General features: G+C 43.0%; 1 protein-coding gene and 1 long non-coding RNA gene across 2 annotated transcripts in view; one reads left to right on the plus strand and one right to left on the minus strand.

Moving 5' to 3' along the window:
- Window positions 1–14,194, plus strand: part of SLC8A1 (solute carrier family 8 member A1) — a gene marked incomplete at its 5' end in the record, with an annotated part of 326,794 nt that extends 312,600 nt beyond the window's left edge. The window contains 1 exon segment of the mRNA NM_001009848.1: window positions 13,808–14,194. Coding sequence (NP_001009848.1) covers window positions 13,808–14,184 — 377 coding nt within the window. The 3' untranslated portion in view covers window positions 14,185–14,194.
- LOC109498274 overlaps window positions 1–15,912 on the minus strand; it is a 126,152-nt gene that overhangs the window by 96,362 nt on the left and 13,878 nt on the right. The window contains exons 3-5 of the long non-coding RNA XR_006595792.1: window positions 12,721–15,900; window positions 8,888–8,963; window positions 8,116–8,293 (exon numbers count right to left, since the gene is read on the minus strand). This is a non-coding gene — a long non-coding RNA (uncharacterized LOC109498274). The remainder of the gene's footprint in view (window positions 1–8,115; window positions 8,294–8,887; window positions 8,964–12,720; window positions 15,901–15,912) is intronic.

The raw sequence follows: 15,912 nt of genomic DNA on the forward strand, positions 1-15,912 counted from the left end.
AAAAGAAGAATTTGTATTTAGTACTTACAAATTTTTTGTTGGCAATTGCAATCTTTAGTTTGTATCAAGAGGTAGCACTGTATGGGGTCCCTGGCATGGAGCACAAGGCTGGAGGGGGACCAGGATGCTGACAATGATGTCATCTACCAGGAGGTGGCCCCGGGGAGCTGAGAATGCAGCACGCGTCATGCCCAATGTGACATAAGCCTGCCTTTGGATTAGTGCCCCAATCCCACGCCAACCACCTTCACTCAGTCCCACAAAAATCATGGTGTAAAAGAAGGGAAACTAAAAATGTTTCTTCCTAGTCTTCTCTGGGCCTTCCTGCCTAGTCTAGGTCAGACAAAGCAAGGATATTGGCAGAAACATCATGCTGTTCGGTGGTGTGTGTGTGTGTGTGTGTGTGTGTGTGTGTGTGTGTGTGTGTGTGTGTGTGTGTGTGTGTTGTGTTGTATTCAGAGAGCTGGTGTTATGAATGTGCAATGTGAATGAATGTAGATTTCCTCTCCTTTTTAGAAGGGGAAAAAAAAAAAACATCAAGTGAAGACCTTAGGCCTGTTTGCTCCAAGGGGACTAACAATAGCCTGGGTCTCTTAGAAGTGACTTGAAAATAATGTTGAGGTGATAACTTTCATTTCTCCCTTGTCACATGTGAAAATTAGATAATGAAAATGAAAAATTTCAAGAACCGCTGTTGTGTTCTTTTTCTTTTAAATTCAGGCCTCAGGCTGCATTTTTAAACAACCTTGTAGGCATAATTTATATACCATAAAAGTCACCCATTGAAATGTACAGTTTAGGGAGTTTTTTATTTTTTTATTTTTTTAGCAAATCTACAGTGCCCTACAATCATTACCCTAATCCAGCTTTAGAACATTTCATCACTTCCCTCTTGGCTACTGACAGGTAATCCCCACCTCTACCCACATGAATTTCTTCCCTCTTGTAACTTCCCTCTTGGCTACGGACAGGTAATCCCCACCTTTGCCTCCTGCCCCAGGGAGCCACTAATGTAACTTTGAAGACCCCACAGATTTGGCTTCTTTCAGCGTTTCTCAAGGACCAATTTGAATGTAAAAATGTCATGGATCCTCCACATGATGGTAACTATACTTTAGTAATACATAAATGTAGGGATTTACCTCAGATTCTGTAAAATTTTAAGATAATTTTTGTTTTATTCACCATAACATCTCTATAGTCATTTGCAAACTACAAATATGAGATATTTTTGGTCTTTATTGCTTTGTGAATATAGAGATATGTGCACCCTTTAAAACAATCCCACTACCCTCCCCCACAACAGTAGCCTTGGCTCATATATTTGAAATCGCTGGGGGAAAATATCACACAATGGTATTTAGAATTAGCACTGTGAATCTTGGGGTAAAACCCCCGTTTAATGATCTATAGAGGCTAAATATCCGTGGCCAATTCAGTCAGGTAATCATAACACATTGAAAATGAGGCAACTCTCATAAGTTCAGCTTCTTACTATTATCCCCAGCCCTAGCTGTCACCCTGTAGACACTGGTCATTGGCCCCTGGATCCATACAAATCCATGAAAACCATTAGGAAGAGAGTAGAGACCAGGGCCTAGAACACAGGCTGTGAACATTGTCTCCTGCACACAGAATATTATCACTGAATTCAAAAGAAAAAAAAAAAGTGGGCTACCAAAAAAAGCAGAACCTAATTGCCATGTCATGGGCACCGCATGAGAAACAAAATGACTTTAAGGCTCATTGCTATTTTTAGAAGAGAAGGCAAATAAAATGGTAATTCAATTTAAAAAGCAAATCTTACATGTGACTGTAAAAGCATTTTAATACCTGTTGGGGATAGTGCATATCACAGACATGAAATCATGGTGCTTGGCATTTAAGCACAAAGCCAGCTGGAATGCCATCAATGCTCCTCAGCGCACAGACCTCACATCCTGCCTTTGCCCAGGACTGAAACTTAAGCTATATATTACCAGTTTATACTCCGCTTCATTCCACAAAAAGGATTTAAATCCATAAAATGCCTCACATTCTTCAGCCACCTTTTCTGGCGCATGACCCAGAAATGCCAAATCTATTGGTGGCCATATCAGATAACCTTTGTTTAACTCAGCACATAGAAATCCTACGTTTCGTGCTAAGGAGAAATTAGCCACTTTGGTTCTATTATTTACAATCAGGAAATGTTGTGTCGTGTTTGTTTCCTTTCCCCTCTCTCCCTCCTGTTCTGGAGCCCAGGAGGCTTTTTGACAGGGTCCTCCATAAATTGTAAGCTATTATTAGGTTATCGCCCTAAAAACTCGTGGGTTGAGACAACAAGCGAGACTTGCTGTGGTTCCAAACTGAAATGATCCCCACTGGGGTCCGCAAATGGAGCCAGCAGAGGACAAATTATACCTTGTCATTCCTGAGTTAGAGTTGTGAAACAACAACTAACCACAAATGTGCAAAAAGATCACGAAAATGTCCTTCTCGGAAGGATTCTTTGTATGATGATGCTTCAGACAGCTGAAAAATGGCAAAGCAAAAGCCCTAAACTAACCCACTTGTCCAATTAGAAGACAGCTGGTCAGGGTGCTCAGAAAGGGGTCAACATCCAGCGTGAGACCACACCAGAAATGCTCCCAGGTGCTGCTCGTCCTTTTGTCTGTTTCCGTCTGTGCTTCCAGAGTTCCACATGTAGGGAGACAAGGGTCAAACCACCTAGAAGAACCTGACATTGATAACTTCAGGACCAAGTCTTGTTTTCCTGAGAGTATGGATTAAGCCCTTTCTTCTACAACTTCTATACCTGAGCTCAGTCTACAGAGGAATAGTGAGAAGTAATATTCAAAATAAAAAACTGTGTTCTGACAGATGATGCCAGGAAGCACAAACTGAGTGTGAGACAATGTGGCATTCTCGATCATCAAATATTCCAGACATCTTCCCTCTACACGAGTCATTAGACGTTAAGTTTAAAACCATTTTTTAAACATCAGATCAAAGGAAGCAGTATGATGCAGTAGCAAGGCATAGGATTCAGAGCCATTTTGCATGTGTGTTGATTCATGTGTTCTACAAATACTAAGTACCCACTAAGTAGTATACCCCATTCGACATAGTAGATACAGAGGGAGAAACGAGACAGATGTTTAATCCCACAAAGTGCATACCCCAGGGGAAGAAAACAGATACTTAACAAAAATAGGATAAAGTTTCAGATAGCAATGAGATGAACATTCTCGAGAAGAAAATAAAACAGGATTATGGAATCCTGGACTCAAGAGCATGTATACACTATACACACGGAGGGGTATTTTAATAGGGTAGTATGACTCCTTATACACCAATCATTGGAAAATTACCTACTCACTCAAACCTCTGGTTATCCCCCTGCAAACTTATCCCAGCAGTTCTAACCTTAGAAATTATGAAAAGGCATTACTTTTTCTTGACCTATTCCTTTACATAACCCTTTTGAGGTTTTCGGTGGTTTACTTTCCTCCCTGACAGCTGTGACTCTCTTATTACCCCTACCAAATTCTGTTCTTAGGGGATAGTACCCAACTTCCCTGGGTTTTTCTTCCCAATACTTCTTCCCCTCCCAATCTAAATGTTCCGTGTTAGTTATTACTTTGGAATATCCAACAAATGATCCACATTAAGGCATCGTGGTGAATGATGATTTCATGAGGGCAGGGCATTTGCACTTAACACAAAAAGTGTTTCAACAGTAACCACATTTGCATAGCTTCATTGTTTTAAAAGTACATCTGTATAAATTATCTCTTTGATATCCACAGCAGCCCTGGAAGTTAGGCAATCTAGATGTGTCATCAGGTTCAGAGCGTGGGATAATATCTGGCAAGAATGGAATCTGATGAGAGATCCTGGAAACAAGCCTCCAGCATGAGAACCCCGGCACCAGGAATCACAAAATGTGGATTCTAAGCCCACCCCTGCATTCACATTCCTTCTGCCTCCTAGGGGGCTTCAGCTTCCTCCCCTGAAAAAAAAAAAAAACCCAACACGGCACCCACCCATCCATGCACCCACCCACTGAATTGTCAGAACAAATAGTAGAACATCTATGGAAGAGCTCTGAAAGCTCTCAGGTGTAAAAATAAATTTTTGTCAAAAGTCATTTAAAAATTATCTACCAAGAGCAGTGCTAGGTGCCTGGGAAAGAGACAAGAACAAAATATGACATTAGAGCTCAGCCTCATCACGTATCCTTAGCACCCTGCATGGAGCTCTACACCTTACTTTCTAGTCTCCGCATTCCAAATTACAACTCTAGTAAGAGCCCAGGTACAAACGATGGAAGGCTTGGGTAGTATATCCCTTCCCAGAAATGTTAAGGGCACAGAGCTCTTAGCAAATGAACATGTGAAGTAATTTTGTGGGTTGAAGTCAATGGAATATACTATTAGTAAATACAATATAATGTTACCATAACACAGATACAGAATTTAGAGAGGATTCTGGCCTTGTCATATAGTCCATCATTGCCTGACAAGAATGGTTCGAAGGAAACAAGGACCCATAGATCTCTCCCCTTCACAGCTCGTCCTCAGAAAAGTTTTATAGTGGATGAAGTTTGTTTTTCAAGATTCTTGTTCCACTTTATGGTCTGTCCTGAGCACCTTCCTAACTCTAAATTCCAGGCCAGGAAACCCCTGATGGCCAGGAAATCTCTTCATTACTCTCACCCCCCCTCCTCACCCTGACGCCTGCTGAGATGCACCTGCTGTGTGTGCAGTATTATGATGCCTTCCCCCTTAGGATCCCACTACCATAGCCCTGATCACTGAAAGTGACCTTTACTGTTTATTGAGATGACTCTATTTGCCCACTTTTAGTAGTGTACACGCTTTCCTGAACTCATAATGCACAAAGCAACCCCTCTCAAAAAAAGAAGGTTTATGAGGAATAAATAACTGGGTAACCATCCACAGGACACGGGCACATGTTGGGGGTCTTCAGCGTGTTATCTAGATCTGTAGACTTTGAGTTTTACCAGTATAGCCCAGCTGAAAGGGAAGTTCTCTTGTAACCTACTAGGGCTATCTGGAAGTGGGAGTGAGCGTTTCTGTTTTCTCCAAGTTATAGTACAGTCTTTCTGTCGGTTCCCACTCAGCTACCTGTAGTTCTAGCAAGGCTTGGGGCACCTATGGCTTTACCATCTCTAAAGCAGGACTTGAGAAGATTCGGACAGGAGACAGATGTTCCAGAAATAGAACAAAGCATAGAAGAACCAACCAGGCTTCAAAGGCAAGGAGGGTTGAGGGACAGAGGGAGATTATGGGGAAGGAAGGAACAGCAAGGTGGAAGACACTGACTGTTTCACGCAAGGCAACCCTGGACTGTGTTGGAGGCAAGGAGTTCCACTTGTATCTAACAACAAAATGGCTTGGGAAAGTGACAGTTAGCTACTTGCTGTAGCCCCAAACCTGCCCTTTTTTTGCCTTTTCAAAATTAGCAAAATGCTGCTGATCTAAATCTCAACAATGTTTTACCCTCATGGACTTGCTATTAATAAAGGTTCATTATAAAAGTAATAAAATTCTGGCTCAAAATTGAAAATACCAGAACCTTAATGTTATTTTAAAAGTAGGTTCCTTCAAGCCTGTTTTTATGTACTATAATGTAATAGCAAGAGAAGCCAGGAACTTAGGAATTGAAAAAATTGCTTTGTCAGTGATCTCTAATATTGTTCTAAAGGTATGAAGGGTCATCCATGGAAATAGCCCCTTCTTAATCTGTTTCTGACCCGTACAAATATTTTTTCTAAAGTAGTCAGGCTGATGTTTCTCTGTACAACCATTTTAATCCTTTTCTTTCAACTGATAAGCTGTTTTACTATTGTGTAGTTATAGTCAGAGGTGAACATTATAAGGTTTCTGGATATTTTCTTGGAACGCTTTGCCCATTTTCAAATTTCAGGTATGTTATTTAGTCCTTGTCAACACCCCACGCTCTTATGCATAAAGTCAGTCAATACACAGTGCACTTGTGGTTAAGAACATGAATTCTGGCTAGGAGCACATTAGTTTGTGAATACTAGTTTCACCTCTTATTGGCTATATAACTTTAGCCAACTTTCTTATACTCAGAGATTCAATTTTCTCATCTATCAAATGAAGATAATAAAAGTTCCTACTTCATACGATTGTCTTGTAGATTACATGGGAAGCCATATATAATCGTTTTAATGTTTATTTATTTTTGAGAGAGAGACAGACAGACACAGAATCCGAAGTAGGCTCCAGGCTCTGAGCTGTCAGCACAGAGCCCGATGTGGGGTCCAGACCCACGAACTATGAGCTGAAGTCAGACACTCAACCGACTGAGCCACCCAGGTGCCCCGATGGGAAGCCATATATAGAGACTCGCCGAGGAGCCTCGTAAATGTTAACTATCGCTGCTCTTATCACCACTATCATTTGTGGACATCAAAGACAGAAACACATTCTCCCTAAATCCTATAGGTTTATTAACCTTAAATCACCTAGCTGAAGGAAACCGTAATAAAAAGTGGTTAATATCATTAACATTCCCTTTGTTATCACCAGAACAAAGAATTCTGAAATAGGAAATATTTGCTGTGCACCTACTAACTTCCAGACACCATCCTGAGCCATTTTGTAGTGCTTCTTTTGATCATCTTTATGGCTATATAAATAGGGACTTTTATTTTCGCTATTTTACAGATATCAGAGTCTTAAAGAGAGGTTATCCCAAGGCCACACACCCAGTACATGGTAAATGGGACCAGGACCAGGTCTTACTCCATAGCTTAGGCTCCTTCCTACTATAACTAGAGACATGCAGTCCACAGTAATCAGCACTGGCATTCTTCAGTAACAACAGTGGTTAACCACAGAGTAACATGGAACCAGGTGACCAAATGAACTATGGACAGTGACCTCTGCTTACTAAGGCTCTCAATGCCAAGCAGAACCAATGATTCACATGAACCCAGTGGGAACTGTGGAACACTATGGTCATCATCAAGCTGCCTGTTTACCACTTGAACAGAGACAGGAGACTTCTCTCAAGTCAGTCAACCCTGCACCCCTTATTTTATCAGGCACACGTTGGAACTTCCACCACAATCTGCATGAACCTTTTTATGTGGGGAAATAGACAAGCAGGACCCCCAAAGTACCAAACCCACTTAACATACATAATCTGGTCCACTCCAAGACCATGTTAATGCAAGTCTCAGGAGACAACCAGGTCAGAATACCACTTCTTTGCTCCACACCCAGCTAGTTGGTTTGGGGCTTTTTTCAAGGTCAAGAGTGGGCATGGGGAGGAGTGAATAGAATTGAACAGAATGAATTGAATTGAATTAGCCCCATCTCAGACAAACCTTTAGAGTTCTTTGAGAGGCTCAAAAGTTGTTGTTGACCTCAAAGATTTAGAACCAGGGATTTGAGAAAATTTCAGCAAACCTCATGAAGCTAGACGTTTAAACAAGGAAGGGGAACCTTGGATCCTCTCTTGAATCTTCATGGACATCATACTGAACGATCATCCCATTATGGGTGTGTTTAAGAGTGGAGTATTATCATGTTCTTTTGAGAGCACGGATCAAATTACATTTTGGAAGGCAGATCAAATAGCACTGTTGGTTTGTGTTCATTCTCTCCTCCACTTTGTGTTCCTCAGAAAAATAAACCCCCATTACTTTTCCTTTTTAATTAGAATTAATCTCTTTGAATTTCAAATCTCCCAGGATTTCAAATACAAAACAGGAAAACAATGTCCTGGAGGTACCCTTGCAAAGATATCAAAATGAAAACAGTTATTTGGTAACAAAACAAGGCTGGTTTTTGAGGATCTGTGCATCAGGGCTATTCCATATGCTATCCGGGAGGTGCCATTGTCCTCACACGGATGAAGAAACAAAGGCTCTGAGTGGTTAGTGGATCTCAGTCTGGTTGGGGGAGCTTTAAAAAATACTGGTGCTCCAGACAAATTAAACAGAAGCTTGGGTGGGGCTAGGAAGCTAGTATTTTTCAAATGTTGCCCTGGTGCTTCTGATTTGCAGTTGGGGATAAAAATGAGTAGAAGCAGGTGTTCCGATGTGCCAACACGAATCCTCTGGAGCTTACTTACCTCTGTTCCCTTCTAAAAATAAGTCACGTCACCATCTCCATTTCTTTTTTACACTCTTTCAGGGAGCTTTTATGGGCAGAAATCTCATTGAAGTGTTCTTCCCTTTTTCCGTTTTTACAACTCCTAACTGGTCATTAATCCGTCAACATCAGTAATTCCTTGACCTCTTGCACTTCACCTGAAAGTCAAATAAGGATTCTTTTGAGATGAACCAATGGCGTGCGTATGTGAGGCAGTGTGGTTTTCCTATTTACTTGGGTAAATGTCACAACTAAAGACAAAATCTTGTTCAAAGTCGGCAGTGACAGAAGAATTCGCATGTAAATGATTTTCATTCGAATTCTAAAAAAAGCGAGACAAAAAGCGCCTAGAGGAGAATAGATGCCTGCCTGCTTGCCTTTCAGTCACTAGTGAGATTAGGGCCTTAAAACTAGAAGAGCTCCAATGCCATTCCATGACTCAGGCTATACGGAATTTTCAAAATAAAGAATCGCTTTGATTTTTGAGAATAATGTTATGCTTTATCGCATTTTTAAATGCACATGATCATCAAGTTAGGCAGTCTTTAAAGGATGTTATAACTCCCTGAAAGTTTAGAATTATCACATTGAGTCAGAATTCCCCACCACTTATTCTCTTAGGATCTGGTGCTACTGGGTTATAAAAATAGCCAATAATGCTGAACACTCATTAGGTCTCAGGCCCTAATCTGCGTGCTGCTCACGTTGACACGTTTCTTTCAAAAACCACCTGAAGTAGGTAAGCTTCTTACCTGGCAAATGGTGGAGCCAGAATTCTACGAGTTTAAGTAAATTTCCTTCCTCCTTTGGTCTTTCATAGCATCCGTGCTGGAACAAGGTTCAAAAATAATAAGAACATAGCATAACTCAAGAGTTGGAGGGCATTAGAACTGGAGGGGCAGCCCCGGCCCCTCCATCAAACCCACCCAAGTGTTTGAGTCAAACCACCACTAGACCGGAGGGCATCACTGTTTCCAAGAGAAAGTAGCTGCTTCCCCCAAACTGAAACATCTATCCCTCTCAGCAAGGCCCCCCAAACAATGGGTGTTTGGAGCAACAGCCATTTCCCTGGCTCAGAGCCATAGTTCTCAAACCTTGGTATAAAGAAAAATAACGTGAGGCCCTTGTTAAAATGTGTCCTTTCCTAAGACGGCCTGATTAAGTGGGTTGAGGGTGGAGCCCCAGATCTTTGAACCAGGCTCTCCCAGTATTTCCCATGCCAGTGGTATGCAAACTTAACATAACGCACCAAGTTTGCAAAGGTCTTCACTGCCACCATTTATATACCATGGGTCACGCATATAAATGGCTGGCTGGTCAGAGGGGTTTCAAGTAAATAATTTTGCCAACGTTTATCTATTTTGAAAAGACAAATGACTCCGGGCGGTGTGGTTTAGTTTCATAAATATTGCCACAATTTGATCAATGGCAATATCTTTGGGTCTAGAGACCTTTCTTCCTAGGATCTTTGAATGTTTCATTTAGGCCGTTCTTTAAAATGAGATTAATCAGTTCTAATGAAGATGGGTGCTCATGTACAAACTCCTACAAAAAAGAAAAACACAGCAAAATCATACATATGAATTTAGTATTTTGATGTATTCTGCACAACCACCCAAACAGTAAACTTAGGGATAGTCTTAGAGATATTCTAATTTTTTTTATTTTAGATGAAGAAACTAGAACTGAAAAAAAAAAAAGTGAAGTGTCTTATCCAACAACGCACATAAGAGCTACGATTGTCTCCTTAATGAGCTTCTCTCACTACTATATCATGAAGCTCTGTACCCCCTGGTCTGTCTCTTATATTGTAATTCACAGGTGCTGGGGAAGTAACCATGCCTTGACAAGCAGGCTGGATTCCAATTAAAATCACCATCGGTGTCAGTTCCTGAGGCACAAAGTGCTTGAGGGTTGAACAGCTGGCCCCCCAAATAGGCTAAAAGTCAAGAATAAATCATCTGGGATGAAACCCTTGCTCTAGATAATAAACCTTGTGTGTGACCTACAGGAATATAATAAGTATCCGTTTTTACAGAAGAGACATTTAAGGCTTGGTCTGTATGTCGCTGTAAAGTTTACAAGATTCAGGTAACAATTCCTGGAGGAAAGGAGAATGTGCCGACGTATTGTGCACATTGACCAGATGACTTGGCCAAGGTTATACAGAGTCAGGATAGGTCTGCAGAGAACAGTGATGTATGGTTTAGTTCCAGCCACACTGTCTCCCGACTGAATCTTCCCTGTTGATTTACAGTCATAGGTACCAGGAGGCAGAACCAAAAGTCTAAGACTGTAGGACTAATCCAAAATGCCTCAGAATTCAAGGTGAAGTTAAAAGCAACAATTCCTACTAGAAATCTGACCTAAGCTGTATAGGTAGGAAGACACATATATGTAATTATCGACATGTCTTAGTTTGTGCCAATCACATGGGAAACCTGATTCATGTGTTTGTTAAATGGGCCAAGTTCTGAATATGATTACAACCCCTCTGAGACCACAGCGGTAGTTATTTCTTGGATTTTACTTTGGGGAATGGCATTTGAGTGGCTTTGCCTTGCTCAGCCATAAGCAGGGTATGAGCTTAGTGTCCAGGGTAAGGCTTGGCAGTCTAACGTATGGTGATGCGTTGCTCTTTGCACTAAGCAGCAGAGCAGTGACAGAAGGCAATTTGGGGAGATCCCATCACACTTTATTTGGAAAACAGAGTCGTCTCTGCTGGAGGTAAGGTTACTGGTCTGGGTTTGCATGTGTCTCTGTAATTTTTACATAGCTTTTGAATTAAAACAGATAAAAGGCCTGATGTATAACCCAGGTAAATAAAACCTAGGAGACTCAAATAGGCCCCAAACAGGTTTCACTGTCTTGATCAGCTAATTACTTCCACTACTCATCTTGTAGGGAATCCAGAGAAAGGCATTTGAAAAAACAGGAACCTGTTGTTACAAGAACTCCAATTCAGTATTCACAATAGGCTATTGAAAAACAAGGGAGGGAGATATCCCTGCAGACCCAGGGACGTCTTTCAGGCAAAAGGACTGGTCTGGGTGTTCAGGGTCCCTGGGCCCCGGGAATCTTTGATTTTACGCCTCATCCCCTTCTGGCACAGTGTCAGAAGCCTCCAGAAAAGCGTAGGGTTGGAGTGGAGATGGGGCACCCAGTGCCCCATGTGCCACAGGCCAGGGGAGGTCAGCAGGTGTGAGTGCCAGGTCGCCTGCCCCTGCAGCACGGGGAGGGATCATCCCCTACCTCGTCGGGCCCAGCCTAACACAGCCATCTGTTCACCACCAGCTGGTGCCAACAGCCATGTCAGCACAGAACATCTCAAGTGTTCCTCCGAAGCAGCTGAGCCATGAGCTACTTTCCCTTGCCTTCCACTCTTGGCCTTCACTTTCCCTGCTCAGCTCTCTGTCCTTGAAAGAGAAAAGCAAAACGACTTCATTTTGTGGAGGCTGCAGCTCCTAATAACTCTTAATGATGAAGTGCAAGAGACCATTAAGATCTGCCTCGCTTGGCTTTCACTCGCCAGTCTCCATGATAGTCCTGATGGGGCTGCGGTGTGTGATCTGAATACACAAAGCGGTTCAAATACAGGCGGGTGGCTGAGCAAACCGCCTACCCCTCCTGCAGCCTTTGCTCTGAGACAGGAAAGAGCATTCTGGGATAACCGGTTTCAGAGTTTCTGAGGGGAAGGGACAGGGCCATCTGAAATGAGGAAGGGAAAACTTTAGCCCTTCTGGGAGGGACAGTGCAGGGTGTACGGAGAATGGGCTCTGAAGTTATAACAGTTTGGTTTAAAAATCCTTGTTCTACTGACATGTCCAAGAGGCGTGCCCAAACCATAAAATCTTTAAGGCTAAGAAGGTTGAATGAGAATCCGCGTGTAACATGTAGAATAGTGCCTGGTACAGAGCAGGCAGCGTTTGTCTAATTATAAAACTAAGTAAAACCTGCTTTCTACCAGAAAGGTCAAGATTAATGAGATGGGCCCTCCATGTTGACTTCCTTTCAAAAAACAAAGGGATGCTGCTGGGGAACTATCCTCTGAGCAACCTAAATAACCAACTCACCCAGAGTAAAGCACAAAAATCTACAGGTTGATAGAAGCTTGCATGCTTGATGTATCATCCCCCTTGGAGATCTGCAGGAGGAGGATGGTGGCAACAGGGTAGCAAAAGAGGGGAGAAAGTGATCCAGATATCCCACAAGTCCATGCCTGCCCAGAGCATCCCAGGAACCTCCGGAGGACCAGAGCAGATGACACGGCACCTTACGGTAATATCACACCTGCCGTTACTGGCTCTTGCAAATAGGAGTTCAATCTCACAGTTATTCACGTCTTCTATAAGCCTACTGTGCAAGGTATTCTGCCAAGGTAACTGAGAGGACTTCGATACTAACAAGGGAGCTGAACAGAAAAGAAACCGAGTATCCTGCAAGTTCTGTTTATGTGCTTAAAGAAAGGAGCGATTTCGGATCCTGCCTCAACTTTTAGTAAACTGATCAGCCAGCTTTACCCACATGGTCTTTGCAAAAGAAAAGAGCTACTCTTACTTTCTACCAAGATAGATAAGCATTTTACCTATAGCATTTCAACAGCACCCTGAGGTGGGTGTCACTATCCCCATTTCACAGATTGGAAAATTGAGGCTTGAGAAATTAAGTAATCCACCTGGGGTCACACGTTCAGTTGTGACGACAGGATTTGATGGCACAAACATGCCCTATGCTCTACTCATCGTGAATATCAGTCACTTGTCCTACTCCTTGTATTTGTCCACGATTTTCCTATCTTCAGAAGAAGATGCACTCGGGATTACTGGCGAAATCAAAGCTTTGAGAATGGCCACTAGTACGCATGGCATAGTGAAAGGTACGATGCTGCCTGCAGTGACGGTGGGAGGTCCCAGCGCAAGCCCCGAGATGGCTTCTCCCTTGTTGCGTGATATTGCACCCATCACTTATTGTCCAGAAGCCCAGTGTCCTCACCTATAAAGTGTGCCCCCTCATAGAATTGTCACAATCAGTGCAGTAATGTAGGTGAGTCGGCTTTCCTATCCCTAAGGCTCTAGGCCAATGCCAGCTATTATTATGGTTCAATTAGCTTCAGTTCCACTGAGGATTTGCTCTTGAATCTTTGGAAAGATCTCCTGACACCTTAGCTTCCTCGTCTGTAACCTAGAGCTGTCGATACAGAACCTTGTAGCAATTCCCTCCAATAGCCATTCACAAGCTTTAGTGACCTATAATCTCTTGGGATGTTGTTAAAGCAGATTCCTGGGCCCCGGTGATTCTGATGCAGCCCAGCTGGATGGAACCTTGTACCATTCACGCTTGAGGACCCCACGTGATTCTAATGTAGACGGGTCACGATCACTCTGAAAAATGCTGCCCTGCAAGCTCAGTTTCACAAAGAACTGTGCTGCCTGTGGGCAAAGAAATTGACCCAAGATCATCTGGTAACACAGCCAACACCAAACATTTGACTTCTGATGTCTAGATCCCATTGTTCTGACCACAGGAGGGGAACTCCAGAGAAGAGGAAAACCTCCTCCTGGTCACGAGGTTTCCGTCAGGGGATTTGACCCTAGAGTACATCGCGGAAGCTTCCAGTGCTCCACGGACCTAAAATATTGAGTGTCACTGCCTTTTTTTTTCTTCCTCCACAGATACGTTTGCAAGCAAAGTGGCCGCCACCCAGGACCAGTACGCAGATGCATCCATAGGTAACGTCACTGGCAGCAACGCGGTGAACGTCTTCCTGGGAATCGGCGTGGCCTGGTCCATCGCTGCCATCTACCACGCAGCCAACGGGGAACAGTTCAAAGTGTCCCCTGGCACGCTAGCTTTCTCTGTCACTCTCTTCACCATTTTTGCTTTCATCAATGTGGGGGTGCTGCTGTATCGGCGAAGGCCGGAGATCGGAGGTGAGCTGGGTGGGCCCCGGACTGCCAAGCTCCTCACATCCTGCCTCTTCGTGCTCCTATGGCTCTTGTACATTTTCTTCTCCTCCCTGGAGGCCTACTGCCACATAAAAGGCTTCTAAAGGAACAATCAGATATAGTAAATTTATATATATATACGTATATAAATATATACATAAAATATTATGTATAATGAACAGAGGAAACTGACATTTGTCATGTTCACTTACCTGCTGATGGAACCCAGCTTCAAGAGCATACTCTGTACTAGGGCGGAAGTGAGAAACCATCACCTCTTATTCCCAGGGGGCATCGCCACTTTGAACGAGGCACGGAGGCAGGGGCATCTTTGCAGCTCAGCCTAGAAGGACTGTGTTCTCTCCAGGTTCATAAATCATTAAGTCTTTGATTTGTTTTCTGTTTCCGCTTGTTTTTGGTGGGGGCTGGGAGGTGGCTGACGTTTGACTTTTATTTTGTATTATTTTGTTGGGAGGGTCAAAGTTTCTGTTTCCCTTGCGGGAGGTGATGACCAATCTAAGTGCAAATGGGTTTTTGGTAAAAATTTAAATCGTTACAATTGCCCTTTCTTCCAAACGCTTGACAAATTATTTGGGATTCAGAAAGGACATGGGCGCTGAAGAAGAGGCAGGTCTTCGCTCGATCACTAAATTTCGTGCTTCTCTCTGGGACATGAGTAGAGATAAAGCTGCCTCCAAGAAGAAGCATGGGCGCTTGAATGGAGCCAGGAGAAGTGATGGCTCTAGATACAGTCTGACATTTAAAGATATGATGCCTGACAGTCTTGTTTAACAGGTACAGGAATAACGTGCCTAGATTCCCAAGAACGTGCAAAATCATTTATTTCTTATCTCTTCAGGTCTGGACTATGATTAGCAAGGCCCTTATTCTGATTTTCCAGCCTGGCTAACCCCCAGGTCCCCCATCCCAATCCTCCTCCTCCTGCCCACCATCTCTCAGGCAAACAGGAATAACCCCATTCAAAAAAGCACATCATCGTTTTCCATTTGCATCATGTGTGTCCCAGTCCCATGTTCGCTGTTGCCTGGGATCATTTGTCAGCTTTATTTTTGAAAGTATCCATGGCTTGCACAATCCTGTTCCAGTCATGACTGAACATTTGCTCCTTCTTCGTGTGCCTGTTGGGGAATGTTGTCGTGATACCTGTTACGCAGTGCATGGATGAAAAACAAAATAAGCGTATCTGTATATAGTAGAGTATAGCGTATACTGTTCTCCCATTCAGCAACGTTGACTGGACATTGAAGATATAAGTGAGTCTCCTTTTCACCTGAGTTGTAACGTTTGTGTTGTGAGTTTGATTTTACTAGGGATAAAAGGAGAAACTGGCTTATTGTTCATGGACTTGCACATTCGTTTCTAAGAAGCAATAACAGTTCGTTGGGAAGTTAAAGCTACTGAGAGGACAGCAGGCAAACTACCAACTATCTTCATGGAAAATTAGCCACGTGGAATACACCAGAGGCCTCTAAAGAATCACCTCTTGATTCAGGAGGGCGAAGGAGAAAGGTGTAGAGCAGTGGCCAGATTTGATGTGCCCAGGCTTTGAGAGCCTCCACCTCCCTGACACCCACCCCTGCCCTGCCCCCAAAGTATTTATTTCATTTCTTCTCTGTCTGGGACAGATGGTAGATAGTGGTTTGTTCTTTTTTTTTTTTTTTTTTTTTTTATGTAAAAGGCTATTTTGAGCCCTGTTACTTTCAACATCCAGACTCCTCTGATTGTACCTGCAGTTCCTGAGTAGGAATGAAGCCAGGGAGACGAATGGGCCTTTAAAAGTGCATCTTCTGTACTTGTGACTAAGGAGGAAG

This window comes from Felis catus, chromosome A3, assembly GCF_018350175.1.
Source record: "Felis catus isolate Fca126 chromosome A3, F.catus_Fca126_mat1.0, whole genome shotgun sequence".
Classification (NCBI taxonomy): Eukaryota; Metazoa; Chordata; class Mammalia; order Carnivora; family Felidae; genus Felis; species Felis catus.